Source organism: Egretta garzetta, unplaced genomic scaffold (assembly GCF_000687185.1).
Source record: "Egretta garzetta isolate BGI_Z169 unplaced genomic scaffold, ASM68718v1 scaffold557, whole genome shotgun sequence".
Taxonomy (NCBI): Eukaryota; Metazoa; Chordata; class Aves; order Pelecaniformes; family Ardeidae; genus Egretta; species Egretta garzetta.
In genome coordinates, this window is record NW_009260264.1 from 350,137 (window position 1) to 365,564 (window position 15,428).

Below are 15,428 nucleotides of genomic sequence, written 5' to 3' on the forward strand. Positions count from 1 at the left end.
TTTGCTGATTTTATATGCTCAATAGCTATGTAATTTAAAACCAAGGCAACCATGGCTATCAGAGCCTCGCTAATGTTGAACAGCATGAAATACTAAACAACAAAGGCATCTTGAGGATTAGAATAAACCAGAATACTCTCGACTCACCAGCACAGGTTCAAATGAGTTTCTGATAGCCTTAATCTTGTTAAATGATGTTTTACCCCACAAATAGTCCAACTGAAATCACTAAAGGAATTTGTGGGATGAATGCTGCTTGACATTAGAGCGATACCATCATTTGTCTCTCAGTAATATGCACTGTTCCTGTCATAACAGTATGTGGGTGTAATTAAAGAAAGAAAAAACAACTGCTGTTTACAAGAAAGATCATGACCATCGCTTCTCTCTTAACTCATAAAAGCGTGTGAACTGCTTTTATCACACACAAAAAGCTTCTCAAAATGGCCCCAAATGGAAATTTTTATCCCTCCCTTTCTAGGATCCCTTAAAAGATGTTGGACTGTGTGCATTTCTTCCCCAAATATGTTCTGGTTTTAGTTAAACTGGTCCTCTGACTTTTGTTTTGATAGTACTAATCTTAACACAGCCAGTCATGACACATTTTTCCTATATGCTGAAGGTGCTTTTGCCTCTCCTCCCCATGAGAAAGGTATGTATTAATCCTGGATTACTCCTTTTCGAACATGCATTTCTAGAACAGTTCTTCTCTGTTGCATAGGTTTTATTAAATGCTGCTGTTTACTAATGTTCATATAATGTTAAATGTTTTAAAATATTTATACAATCTACTTCAAAATTAGTACAAAATATTCACTTCTGTAAGCCACGGTACACCTTTTTTGTGTATGTAAAATTACATACAAAGCATGTCAAAACTTAGTAACAGAAACTACTCCTATGTACAGAAATACACATTAACTCAATGAAATCTCAGGGGACATACTACCACTTTCTAACCTGCTGCTTTTCAGTACAATTTTTTGAAATCCACCTTCATTTTTACGTAAAGAATAATACCTGGGGAGTTCTACTTTAACAACACATAAAAGCATGAGGACTAATCTGAATATAGATAGCAATAACAGGTTATATCATTCTGCAGGTCTTTAGCCAGTGCAAAGGGGACCTAGTAGGACTATCTTCTTCTCATAAGCTCTGAGCCTGCACCGCTGCAGTCAGTGGGAATTTCACACTGATTTTCACAAGTACAGAATCAGAGCTTAGAAGTTTTGCCCAAATGAAATCTACATCTGAACATCTTCCTACCCTGTCTTCTATTCACAACACTTTCCAGATTTCACATACCATCTACACATTTTAGAAGTTCCCTGCCATGTCACTTTCCTTATATCTTTGCACTGGGGCACTTCACACTAAGCCTTTCCTTTCTCTTTTGCCCAGTTTCTTGCATGCTCTCCCAACCTCAGCGCAGTCTCCCTTTGGTAATAAAGGGAGCATCTCTCCACCAGTGTAATCGTATTCTAAATGAAATCACCAGTGATTACTACCATCACCCGAACATCACTTCCAGGCAGAGCGCACCACGGCGGAATCTTACCACAGTCCCATTCATCTGAGCTGTCACTGCAGTCTGCTCGCCCATCGCACCAGAGCTCACGTGGCACACATTCGTGGTTGGCACATTCAAGTTCACTCTCTTCACAAAATGCTGCAAAAACAAAAACTTGTTTCACCCTGAGAAAGAAATGAGCAATGCGAAGTTCACATCAAGATTGAAAAAATGAGAAGGAGGGTGGAGGTAGGCACAGATCGGTTGTATGGAGCAAGAAAACGAGACAGATTTGCAACAGCGTTCAGGATGGGCATCACTGAGGCAGAAGGTGGTTGCTGCCACACAGTTGCAGAGGGCATCACAACTCAAAGGGAAGGAAGAGTGTCTGGAAATGGCAAGACCTGTGATTACTTAATATTTGTGGTCTTGTCATATGAAACCGGTCTAAGCCTCTCTCAAGCTTTAAGTGAAAATACTGTGTTCCATGCTTTTTAGGAGACTGCTCCAAATCTATTTATTTCTTCATGTTCTTTGAAAATAGTATTTTACTGTAATGCATCTGTATTTCCCTTCATCCACAGCAAATTCTCTATTCACTTTTGGATCCTCCTTTGCTATTTAAAATCATGGAATTATTTTTATCTCCACATTGGAGATGGGGAACTGATGTACAGATAGACATGCTCCTGTTTGCAGGTGGTGGCCAGCTGGCAGCATTAGAGCGGGATTTCCTGAATCTCTGTCCAGTGCAGGAACCACAAAAGCTTCCATTTGCAAGCGACTTTTAGCTTTCCCCCAACCATAACAAACTCCCTGCCAAAAGGCAGGTGTGTAGCATTACAGTACCCTCCTCAGTAACACACTTCTCTTCCAGCTTCTATAAACCCCACCATTGGGGAATTTTGAGAACTGGGGGAGGGTAGAGAGGGAGAAAATGCATGGAAGGAAGCTGCATTCAGTTGTGCCTATGTCTGGCTGTTGTATAGCGTCTATACTGCCATACAAACCAAGCATTTCTTTGCAACACTAGCACAAAAAATGTAATCCACAGTGAAAACCATACAGATAGAGCAGGCAGTGTTGCCTACTCTGACACATGTGATCTTTCTGGCTCTGGAATAAAGTGTACCAAACCAGAAAAAGCTCTCTAACTCTGCCTTCCAGAGCAAGCGTCTTTCAAAAGCTGGAAGCCCTCAGCTAGGGAAACTTTGCTGCCATTTTGGAATATTCAAGCCCTGACATAAAAGCAGAGAGGAGATATAGTCTGATAACTATAGACTAGCTTAACCTAACCCCTTGGAGAATCTTTTCTCTGCCATGATCTTAATACGTGATCATGAGCAAATCACTGTAATACCACCTTCCTGGTTTTAGATTACAGCACACAGCCCGCTTGGAAGGCAAGTGATATTATCTTCACAATGAAAAACAGATTAAGAAACATTCTGTGAGCTGCCTCTTCCCAAAAAGAAACAACATTAGATCTAGCGATATATGCAGGCTGCCCATCATTTTGGCAAATATATTAATATGCTCCACATAGCACATACAATGTGCCTACCATCCTGTCCCTGCCAACAGAACTCCAGAGACTCAGAAGCAACTGGTTTTAAATTGTAAAATTATATGCTACAGTCCCAGCAAAAATGCTGAAATACTGGGATTGCCCAGAGAACTAAAATTTCAGCTTTCAACCAAGTTTACCAAGCATCTCTTCTTTCTTGTGGTGGCTGACTGTCACCCAGTATGTCTTTTCTAGTTCCTTGTCCCGGGGGCATGCCCGCACACCAGACTTTCTCAAGATAATTCAGAGTAGCACTAAATATATTCATGAATGTGAAGCTAACATCTCACAGCACCCACTCCCAGCTTCGCATGCAGCGTGGGAGCCTGCAAAGCAGGAGCGTTTGCAGGTCTTCCACTTATTCCTATCCCACTAGGCAGCTATGTAGTGGAAACAGAATGCAGGGCAGCTCCTGCAGGGGACCAGGGAGCCTACTGCACACTGTCAGCACCCTGAGCCACATAGACAGTATGCCCACACCATCGGTGTGTCATACTAAGTTTTGTATCTCTGATATTTATCACAGTTTCAACTGCAGAAGTAGTCTGTGGAGCCAAGTGGGGAGACAGAATCTAAGAAGTGCCAAGCAGAAGAGAAATCAAATAAAGCAGGGACACATGTGAGATTTACTGAAGAACAGATCAGAGGGAAAATCAAGTGGAAATCAAGGAAAAAAGAGCAGTGAGCAGCTATACCCATATGGAATTAAGTTGAGAAAAGTTGGGAAAAGGAGTGAGGAAGCTACGAGGAATAAAGAAAAGGAGCACGGAGACACAAGGAGGAGGAGGGAGAGAGAGAAAAAAAGAGAGAGGACTGAAATGACCAAAGAGACATCAAGGATCCAAGGATCTGGACAACAGAGGACATAAGATGAGGAAAGAGATAAATTGGTGTAATATGAAAACTGAGAAGGAAACGGAGGGAATAACTAAGCCTTTCTATCTGTAGAAAACCTTTTTACTTTCATTTATTTTGCACCCCAAGATCCCAAAAATATGATCAGCCCTTTATGGGACTATCAAATTGCATAACCCCTTACAGCAATTCTTTTCATCCATCATGTCAGGGCAGTCTGGGAAACCATCACAAATCATAGTGTGTTTGATGCACAGCTTCTTCAAAGGACACTCCCAAAGACCCCTTTCTCTACAGCCTGGAAGCAGAGAAGCACAGTTTTTAAACCCTTGCATGCAATATCAAATCAACCCTTTTTTTCTTCCTTAATAGTCATAAAACACCTAAAATATTTTAATTTGCAATACAAATTTTAAAAGGTACCAAGAATAGTTACTAACAAAGAAATGGAATAAGATTGTCAGAGTGCACACTTGATAAATGGGTATAAAATATATAACACCTCATAATACTTCAGCACTTTTTAAATAGTAATGAGAAATATGTAATTTTTTTTCTGGCACTGCTCATGCAGAATCTAATGCAGATCACAATGAAAGGTAGAGAGAGGCTGTAAGTATTGACCACAAACAGTTTTCCTGGTTCCATAACCTGAGACCGAACCAGTTTGAAAAGTTTAGAAAGACCCAATGGCCGTATGAATCTTCAACAGCGTTCGTTATTACGCAGGGAACACACTGCATAATTGTCTCTTCAAAGTCCTGCTAATCAGCCTCCCTGGTTTCATGAGGAATACTTATAAAACTGTATTAAAGTGCTCTGACAATAAAATTCCTGTTAGTCAGCTAGAGGAAATTAAGAACGGCCCAAGGTACATTTTAGAACACTGTTTTCTCTTGGTTTATTTCACTATTTATTTCCAACAACTAATAAAGCACTTCACTGTGATACCAGTTTAAATATTTTGACATACTAATGTCCTGCACATCTGACATTCCAGTTTTATAGGAAGCCCTAAAACCAGCATGCTCTCCTAACTAAACCAGATGGCTTGGTTGCCTTGTTTGGCCTGTTCTATAGATGATACTACTAGTTTTCACTTTAATTCAAGCTCAAATTCAGATGACAGCCCTGATGTCCCCCCCCACAAACAGTAGACATATAAGCTCACAAACTGCATTCGAAGCAGCACCTGCGCCTGGACCTGGCACTGCAGCAGCATATCAGCAGTAAATTACTAAGCTGACATGTTGTTTCCAAGAAGTGTTATTTCAGAAGTGAGTATTTTATAAACATGAACCAGAGAATCACTCCTAGCTCATATGATTACTGGAAAATTCTACTCATGTTTTAACTGTAACTGGATGTGTGGAGTGCTTGATTTTGTTTACATTGAAAAAGCCATGTAAATAAATGTTACAGCACAGAGAAATAAATAGCCCTGAATCTGTGAAACTAATTCCACATGATCAAAGAACTTGCTTGGGTATCACCATTTTCCAGGTCTCATTCTTGACAATATTTGTGATAACTATTAATGAAAAACTAATTGAAACCAAACAAAACCTTTACTCTAGTAGAGAACAAAGAATGTCAGTCGTGCTAGGAACTTGATATGAAAATAAAATTTAAAAGCTTAAAAAAATATAAATTATGAACCTTGCAATTTTTTAGCAGAGAGTTTACAATTAATTAAATACGTGTTTGCTTTTCCCCTTCATCACACATTATAGCATTACACTGTGAGGTGTTCCATGACTCTCCAAAATTTATCTTTGAGTACAACATAGACAAATATAGAGACAATTCACTAGGAAACATTCACTACTTACTGAATTCAGTGTTTGAATATACTGTTTTGTTGGTAGAAGCCATTTACCATTTGGTGTATTTATATTTCTTCTCTCAATATTTTTGTGACATACATTTTTAATTTAATGACAATGAAATGGAAGTGAAAATGGACGTAGGAAAATTTTCCATGTTTACATTACCCCCATCTCAAACATATGTCTCAGCAAGAGACAGGGATTCACATATGATCTTACCTTCATTCTTCATCAAAACATGAAGCAAGTTACCATTTGTCATTCACACATATATTCCCCATGCAATTATTATTAATCCATTAACATTAAGATCACCACATTTTTCTCTCAAATAAAATACTACAGTCAGAATTTGGATTGCAGAAAACAGTGAAAGACAATACTGGTTTTGAATGTTGTATCTTCAATTTCTTTAGTACTCTTCTACTGTTCAGCGGCCAGTAAATTAATATGACCATAAAGCATATTTTATACCTCAAATTCTCTTGATGTCTACCATAATAATAGTTTTCAGAAATTACCTTCCTCACACTTTACTGAACTGTACTCCCAAGTCTCACATTCAGAAATCTGGGTCAAATTTTCTCCCCAAATCCTAGTCTAAATGGCACTAAAGTCTCAGAATTTCACTACAATTGCATGGGTGAGATTCCCTCTCACAAAGATCATGTGAAAGTATAACAGGGATATCTAACAGGAGGAGACAGTGGGTGCTGAATACAGTTCTACTCTGCATGGGCAGAGTATACCTTGGTCCCTTTGGACTGTTCTACTTTACATTTTTGGCCAGAGTAGCTTGAACATCTGAAAGCTGTAGCTAGTCTTTTCCAGCCTCCTCCTCCTGGCACTGTGAACTTTTTCCATGCCTATCATTTAAGGCACTTCAAATACAAGGTTTTTAATTTAAATGCTGACTGTTTCCTAATGGTATAAAACCAATTTCAAAGCATAAATCTAATAAAATGTGAGTTAGCCATTTACACGTGGAAAGATCATCAAGTTTTGTCCTGCACACATGGAATATGAATGAGTCAGAGACAGTTACTTCTGGAGCTCGACAAGGACTTTCTGTTTTTCAGCAACAGCATTACCCCTGGTCAATGTAATGTCACTCTGACAGCAGTAATTTCCTAGCAGATACGGTCTTCCATATTTATGGAAACTGATAAGAATTCTGCTGATTGCTAGTGACATTCTGTCTAGACTATAGAGACAGAGAGAGATCCACTCGAGAAATGAATATTATATATTAAAGCATATTTCATATGTTAATGTCTAGGAGAATAAAATTATCCTAAAATATGTATAGCAATTAGTGTTCTAAGGAGTTAAGAACAGGTGGCAACAAAGAATAATTGGCAGGGAGGACAATCGAGACAATTGATTCAAAGGTAAAGAGAAGACAAACTCAAAAGAGTTACTGTGAATATTCAGCTCTGCCTTTCTCCTTTATGATCCAAACAAGAGAATGACCTAATATTAAATCCTGGTTCAGTAAGTGTATATTTTTTTTTTTTGCTTTGTGCTTTCCTTTTGCCAGGGAAGGGGAATGGGACAGAAAGAGGCAAGAGAATACAAGCGTGATTTGAAAACTCCCAGAGGTTGAGAATACATTGCACCTTAGCGATAAATAACTTTTTGGTTACTCCAATCATTAAAAAAAACCCCTGCTCTTAAAAAAAGTGTTTTATAGAGCTGACAAGCTTGAATTTTAGCCTAGTTTCAGCTTTCAGGTGTTGGATCTTATTTTATTTTTGTGCAGCTGAGTAGAAAATCTTTTATTGCCAGTTTTGTTGCTCACATAAATTTTGCTTCCATCTTAACCTCCTCTCTGTTAAAAAAAACTCCACAGGTTGTGCACCTTAGCCCTACTCTGCTGGAATGTTTTCCAATCCTTTACTCGTATCCACACCTCCTCTCTAAATCCTTAATGATTTATAATTATTCTCTTTGCCCCTAGGGATGCCAGGCCAGCATGCAGAACTCCATGGAGGCTACACCTTAGTCACAAAAAGAAATAGTTCAAGCTCCCTTTTCCTTCTCAAAATTCTCCTGCCAGCACGTACAAGGATAAATAGTGACCAAAAGATTTGTTGTTTATTCTCAAGCTCGACACATCCCCTTAAGTTAAAAGTCAAGAGCATCTCTACTGTAAGTAAACTCAGGAATATACTGGAGAATAAACTTTGTGGTTACCACTTTGTCCTTGTACCTACATCTTGAGGTTGACCAATCTGAAAAACATGTAATTCTTGACCCTTGCAGTACAGAATCCACTTCAGCAATGCAATCTTTTGTCAATACATCATAGTGAGAATATTACCATGTATAAATTTATAACTATATTTATACATTCAAGATTTAAACTGCCAGAAAGTCATGTTTTAGCTCAGTAGAACCTTCAGCAATATCAAAAGAATTACATCTGCAGCATTTTTCTGTCTTGATTACTAAAGGAATACTCAAACATCCTGGAAGATGTTTAGCAGAATCTAAATGATCAAATGTCATGAACTGCATTGACATTAATCAAGAAGGATGCTTGCTAAAGTATTTTTACTGCCACTAGTCATAAAAACCCCACACTTTCAAAACATATTCTTCTTACAGAAAAGAGGGCTTATCCTCTGAACTGTCATGCTATCGTTCAAAGAACTGAAAGTAAAATAAAACTCATTTCTAATGCTTCAGCTACTCTCCATTCAAAAGATAGAACTCATTGCATTTATTTACCACAGCTGTCCTCATCACTATCATCTTCACAGTCAGCTTGACCATCACATCTTCTGGATGCCAGGACACACCTCCCAGAACGGCATTTGAAGTGACTGGGTGAGCATTCTGTCAATGACAAGGAACAGGGAGAAACAAGATTTGATAAGCTGCAAGCTTAATCATCACATGGGTACTTATTTGTTCATCACTGTGACTGGTTCAGAAGGGTAAATGACAGGAATAGAAAGCTTGCATGATACTGAACTGGAACTATGCAGCAAGCAAGACTCAACAATTGCACTGTGAATAGGATGTATTTGCCAGAGCTCTCCCTCATGTGCTATCCTCTGTCAAATTTCAAAGCTTTGCCAAATAACTGGCATACAATGTTTAGATTCGTGGGCACAAGTTTTTTAGCTACCTTTCCCACTGTTGTGGCATTGTGTGAAGCAGAAGTAGATCATCTGATGTGTTGAAATGAGTATAAGAGATCCCCACCCATTTTATCACACTGTACATGGCACTGAATGGGATGTACAACCTCCATCAGATGTTCTTCTTTTTTTCCTTCCCGCAAAATCTCTGATACTTAATATCATGCAGTTCCCTGAGTAAATTTTAGGATTCAATAAACAGTTGTACCAAAAGTATCATCAATGAACTTTGGAGCCTTAGAAAAATAACATTCTAATGATAAAAGGTATGTGAACTATACTGCCAACATTTAAGAATAAGCCATTGTGAAAAAACAGTATTCTTGGATTCTTCACTGACTGGAAGAGAAGTTAAGCAATTCAGCACATTGTAGTAACAGTCAATATAGCTTAAGTTGGAAAATCACCTATATTTAGTAATCATAAACATTTTAAATGCTCTCAGAAGCTTTATTTCTTTTGTCACGTGTGTTTTTTTCAGAAATATTTATATACGATTTTAAACTTCCCAGGGAAGACTTTCTAGCCAACATTGGTAGTCAGTAGAAATCTGGCACTGACCCAACATAAAATTCTAGCAGTAAGTGAACCCAAACCAACTCCAGTAAGACCCCCTAACTGATTACACTGTTTCTAAAAGAATACCGAAACCCTCTCCTTTTTCACTGATTTTCCAGGAATATCTATATCAGTGCTAAGATGATCAACAAGCAGTGAATCAGCTTAGTAGGCAGAGTCCTTCTAATTAAAGTGACAATTTTTTTAGATTATCATTTTTATAAGTGAACAGAATTTATCTCTAGAAATGGAACACACTAGTCCTGTACACAGTAGCATATTTAAAATAGAACCATTCTATGTTACATTTCAAAGACAAATGATTTAATAACATGGGGAGGAAGGCTAAAAGACATTTGATACCTGAGAAAATGAAATCACATTATTGTTCTTTAACTCACCTTGTTGTGCCAAAATCTTACTTTTCCTTTTCTACACACTGCTGTGTAATAATGGATAATTCCTTTCCATCAGCCCACTGCTGTAGAGGGAAATTATCTTCTTGTCTCTCAAGAGTCCCATGACAGAGGTTTTCATTACTATGGCATTACACATCTTCATAAAATCCTCACAGGGATGTATGTGCACATGGACTTTGCTTGAAGAAATAGTACTAACTGCTATATATGCTTCACTGTTTTTTTCATGATTCCTTCACTATATCCACAGCAATACATCTTCACTAAAAGACCTATAGACTAACTAGCTTTTACCTATTGCTTTCTCTGAGCAAGACCAAGACTGTGGAAAGACCATCATCACCGTGTAGGTGAGTAGGAGGAGAAGAGGGAGAACTGGACATGATCAGCATATTGCAGGTACTGTAGCACATTGTCTCACTATTTTCCCAACTACTTTACTGGTGTTTTGGCAAGAAAAAGAAAGGCATGTCAAAATCTCCACAGACCTCACATCCAATGACCACTGCAGAAGGAAAAGCTGCACAGCTTCTCTCTTCATACATACAAAGGGTATCTAAAAGCATTTAAGGCAATGTCATTCTTTTGTACCATGATCAGTATTATGGCTGAACTAAAAACCTGAAATATGTCAGTTGCTACTGAAGCTGTTTTGGCACAACTCACTACAAAACTTTCTCCAAACAAAAACAAGAGCAAACAATAGCTGGCAAAGACACTAACATTACAATATTTTTCTCAGAGCTGTCATGGAGCTCAGCTTTTTTAAGATTGCCAAGAGTCTGCCTCCTGGTTAGAAAAACATTATTATATCATCTAAATAGGTTAAAAAGTGAATTATAAACATAAGCAAGCAGCAGGTGTGGTATTAGCAAAAAAGGTCAAACACTGACTTTCACAGATTCAGGGTAATTGATCTTTTCTTCGAATAGATTTCTTATGAGAACTTCCTTTTATCTGAAAACTGTAGACATCCAAATTCCCTGAAACCCAGTCTGGAATAATTGCCAGAGTTTAAATATTATAATTTAAAGATGAGGTATGGGGAAAAAAAAAATCAGTGACTTTGGGAACCTAATCAAAACTTGAATTTCCTGTTATATATATTTATAGGAGTTACCTTCTACATCTTTATCTGGTGTCAGACAAGTTTGGTTGTCTGAGTTCTCATCTGGAAACTGAGAGCAGTCAGTATCTTCTGGCCACTGCAGACCTACAATCCCAAGCACAGACTCACAGCGTTCCTTAGACTGTACACACAATGTCCTGAGGAGACAAAGTAGAATTGCACAAAGTAACTGAGTGAAAGTCTTAGAAATTCCCAGTTATTGGAAGTTAATAATCCTAGCCAAAGTTAAAGATGAAGATCAAGGAAAAATTGGTTAATCAGATTTCTTTACATAAAAAAATATATATATCAAAAGGCACGTTGCTGCTGTTGAAACATTAAGTCATTGTATGTACGCTATTACCTGAGTTATAACATAATAGCCAAATATAACTACTTACAAACATCCTCTCCTCTGTAAGGGATGGCAGAGAACCTTTTCTAAGAAGCACTAACTATCCTCCTTCAGGAAAAAAAGCCAAATACATTTTGTACCAGTGAAATGCTACCTCTTCCAATGATGCTACCTCAGAAAACACGTGGTTTCAGAAGGACAGAATATTTAAAGCTGCAAACTAAAGAGCAAAGAACCCCCCAGGGAATTCAATAAAATTAAAAGTTTGGGGAAAATCAAAGCACAGATCAACCTAGTCTTGAGGGTGTTGTCAGGTAGAGCAACAGAAGCTTGTATCATACCTGGAAAAAGGCATGAATACAGTCCGCACGCTACACATTATTTTTTACCATAGAAAGGCAGGACTCACCACAGAAAAATAGTTCAGTCCATCTAGATTAATATCCTGTCTCTCAAAATATCCAATGTCAAATGCTTCAAAAGTACAAACAGAAAATGCATAACACAAAAATCCCCTATTATTTTAAGCATTATTTTAAACATTTAGCAACTACTTTTGCCTGGAATTATAGCTGATGTGCTGTTCAGTACCATAGTAGTCTTGTATCTGTGCTATTTTGAATCCATGCTTGTTTCAGCTGCCTCTCTTTTTATTTTTGTGGAATATTGCCTAGGCAGTACGGGATTAGGAACCTCAACATCCTTTTCACCTCTTCCTCCAAACAGAAATATGCATCATGCTTAACAGGTATTTGTCTAAGCTGTTCTTAAAAACTCTTCAGTTAGCAAGACTTCATATACTTCCTTATCACTCATTCTTATACACAGGTATCTATTATTTTCCTTATATCTGACCTATAGCTCTTCTGATGTACTTTAAAACCATTGCTTCCTGGTTTAACATCAGTGAGCATGGTGAACAACTTATTTTCTCACAGAAGCTCACTTTTACCTCTTTGAAGGCTATGATGTCTCCCCAAGTCTCCTCTTCTTTCTAGACTCAGCAACTTATTTAATTGCAACTTTTAGATCATATTTTCTAAACCCATAATAATTTGGACTTTTGCCTACCGTTTCAAAGAAAATTCTCCTTTCTTCTGAACGGCTGAAAAATATTCAACAGTAGAATACCACTCATTTCTATTTTTTTTCAGTTTCCTTCATGTCACTTTTAACTAGCCTTTTATTTAATTTGATTAATTTTTCCAGATTTCTCTTCTGGGAACAGACACTCCTTTCATGGAAGGCATTTTATTCCACTCATTTTCCTTTGATCTTTTGACCTATGGACCATTTTTTTTCCTGCAATAACCTTCAAGAAATGCAGTGACCAAATCCAAGCAAACAGATCCATTTAGGATCAATTATTTTATGTTCTTTTGTGAAAACAATCCATTATTAATCTTCTCAAATTTAATCTTGTTTTGGGGGACTGCATGAAGAAGAATTAATGCTTTTCCACACCAAATCATTCACCATTGACTTGAGCAGCTGGAAGGAATGGATGAATGGATTGACATTGGTTAACCATGACGCAGTTACAGACTCTCTCTTTCCTTTTAGATCCTCCTCAATATCAAAAAGATTGATTCACACCACTTCATAACCTCAGCTTTCTGAATGCCAGATGTTTTATTTGCCAATGTCAAAACCCCAAAATCAATAACAATAATATGATTAATATATTTTACAAAATTGATTTTGTTAGCTGAGACATCTAAGTCATGTATGCCCTGTGTTCTCTGCACACTCAAATCTTTGGCCAAAGCTGACCCTTTCCAAAAGCTATTGCAAGCCATTTAGTCATCAGTCTGTGGTGAAAGAATTAAAATGTAGATAATCTTCAAAGTAGTGCCCATCACAGCACACAAAGAAGCCTATTGCAATACTGCTAGGAAAATTGGAAGAGCAAATGGTACTTTTATAAATTTTTTTTAATCCTTTCCACATTCCCATACTGAGTCTCACAGATGGGGTATCAGAATACCTTGGTAACAGACTTCTTTATTTACTTCTCAGTCAAATTTCATCTGTAGTACTGTCTATGAACCAGTCTAACAAGTTAATGGTTAACAAGAGTACACATCACAAGGCAGACAAATCTCCCCCTTTTTGGTAAGAGAAAGAAATACAAGGTTAAAAAAAAATAAAATATGTAGAATAGAAACGTGTAATTTTCTGCAGTGGAATTCAATCTAGCACTTTTTTAGGAACATTAAACATATTTAGCAGTTAACTAAAATATCTCTTTAATCTTCCAATTCAGATACAGTAATGGGATGCCTAAATTAATGCCAACACATAAGGGGCATGAGATTTGACCAGGATTATCCTTCATAACATGTCTGTCACAGTTACGAAACAACACCAAAGTCAGCTGGAGACTACTTAAATACACAGATAGTGTAATCCCCATGTCATTATAGGCTAGCATGACTAGGATATGCCCTACCCAGTGCTAGAACGTGTGGGAATGGTTCAAAGCTGAACCAGGAGCGGTTTAGACTGGACAATAGGAAGCATTTCTTTACTGAGATGGTGGTCAAACATTGGAACAGGCTTCCTAGAGAGGTAGTTGATGCCCCAAGCCTGTCAGTGTGTAACAGGCATTTGGACAATGACTTTAATAATAGGCTTTATCTTGGTCAGCCCTGAACTGGTCAGGCAGTTGGACTAGATGATCATTGTAGGTCTCTTCTGACTGAAGTAGTCTATTCTATTCTATTCAATATATATATTTTGAAAATTATTGAACTGCTATTCCTCTCCTTGTTTTGAATACTTCAGATACTAATCACACACATGTAATAAACTGCATTTAATAATCTTACAAAATATTATTCTCTACCTTTTGCTATGTAATTTCAAAGAAAAATTTCTGGAATTTTCAATGGAAACAGAAAATTGGGAAAGACTAATATGACAGACAATGTCAGTCAAGAATTAAATGAAGTATAGTATAGTACCTGCAAGGTGGGATCCGCTGATTTGTATGGGGGTCACATTTTGGTACTAGGATTGTACAGGCAAAAAACATAAGGTACTTGTAGCAGTTGGTCTGAACCAAGGCTGGGAAAAGGGAAGACTCCCAGCTGATAGAGGCTTCCTTCTGCGTCCTGTGGCCCAGGTAGTTTGGGTAATAAGTATAGTTGTAAGGCAAGTTCATGCAGAGTTCCAGAGTAATTGGTTCACACTGACCTTTCACAGGAGAAAAAAAAAAAAAAAAAAAAAAGAAATGGTGTGAGATTAAATGAAATACAGAAGAAATAATTAAATAAGTTTTTTAACAAATTTATCAGTCAGGGGATTTCCTCTCAGGCTTGAGGAACTACAAGTTTCAGAGCTCGAGACCCCATGAGTCTATTCATACCAGTAAAGAAAGGTGGGTTCAACCTCTGCCTACCTAACAGCCTATTCACAGACTTATATTCCCTTACCAATATGCATTAACTTCCTGAGTAACATCTTAACATGGTACCATAAACCATTCTTTAAAACCAGATTTACTCTTTTCAAATCAAGTTTCTGATGATTTTCAAGACCTCCTGTGCCGTACAGCAACACACTCCCTACTGGTGTACACACCTCACACTGGCAGGGCAATTGTCAAAATTAAGAACACTGGGATCACAGGATACTTTGGGTTGGAAAGGATCTCAGGAGGTCTCTAGTCCAACGTCCTGCTCAAAGCTTGGTCGCCTCTGAGGACTGATCTTATTGAGTCAGGTCTTGAAAACTCTCTAATGACAGAGACTGCACAATTTCTCTGTATAGAAAGCAGAAGGCAGGATTATTTTTTTTTTTACCCCAAGATCTGAAGGAAGAATGGGGACAATTAGCTTATATATTGCACAAACACTGAGTAAGAGACAGTCTACATGCTAATAATTTCATTATCAATTATGTCTTATCTGAATTAAGAGAATGATAAGCAAGAGCAAAATAAATGCAACAGCTACCAGTCTATATAATTACACAGAGTATAGCTATATACAAAAATCATCCAGCTTTTGGGTGGTATATCCACCACAACAGAAAACAACAGGCAGAATTTCATTTCAATTCAGACTGAAAT

At 37.6% G+C, this 15,428-nt stretch overlaps 1 protein-coding gene across 1 annotated transcript in view; it reads right to left on the reverse strand.

Annotated features, from left to right (window-relative positions):
- Positions 1-15,428, reverse strand: part of CORIN (corin, serine peptidase) — a 136,755-nt gene that overhangs the window by 22,238 nt on the left and 99,089 nt on the right. Inside the window, 5 exon segments of the mRNA XM_035897699.1 lie at positions 1,562-1,672; positions 4,120-4,233; positions 8,498-8,605; positions 11,011-11,156; positions 14,320-14,551. Of these exon segments, the coding sequence (XP_035753592.1) occupies positions 1,562-1,672; positions 4,120-4,233; positions 8,498-8,605; positions 11,011-11,156; positions 14,320-14,551 (711 nt within the window).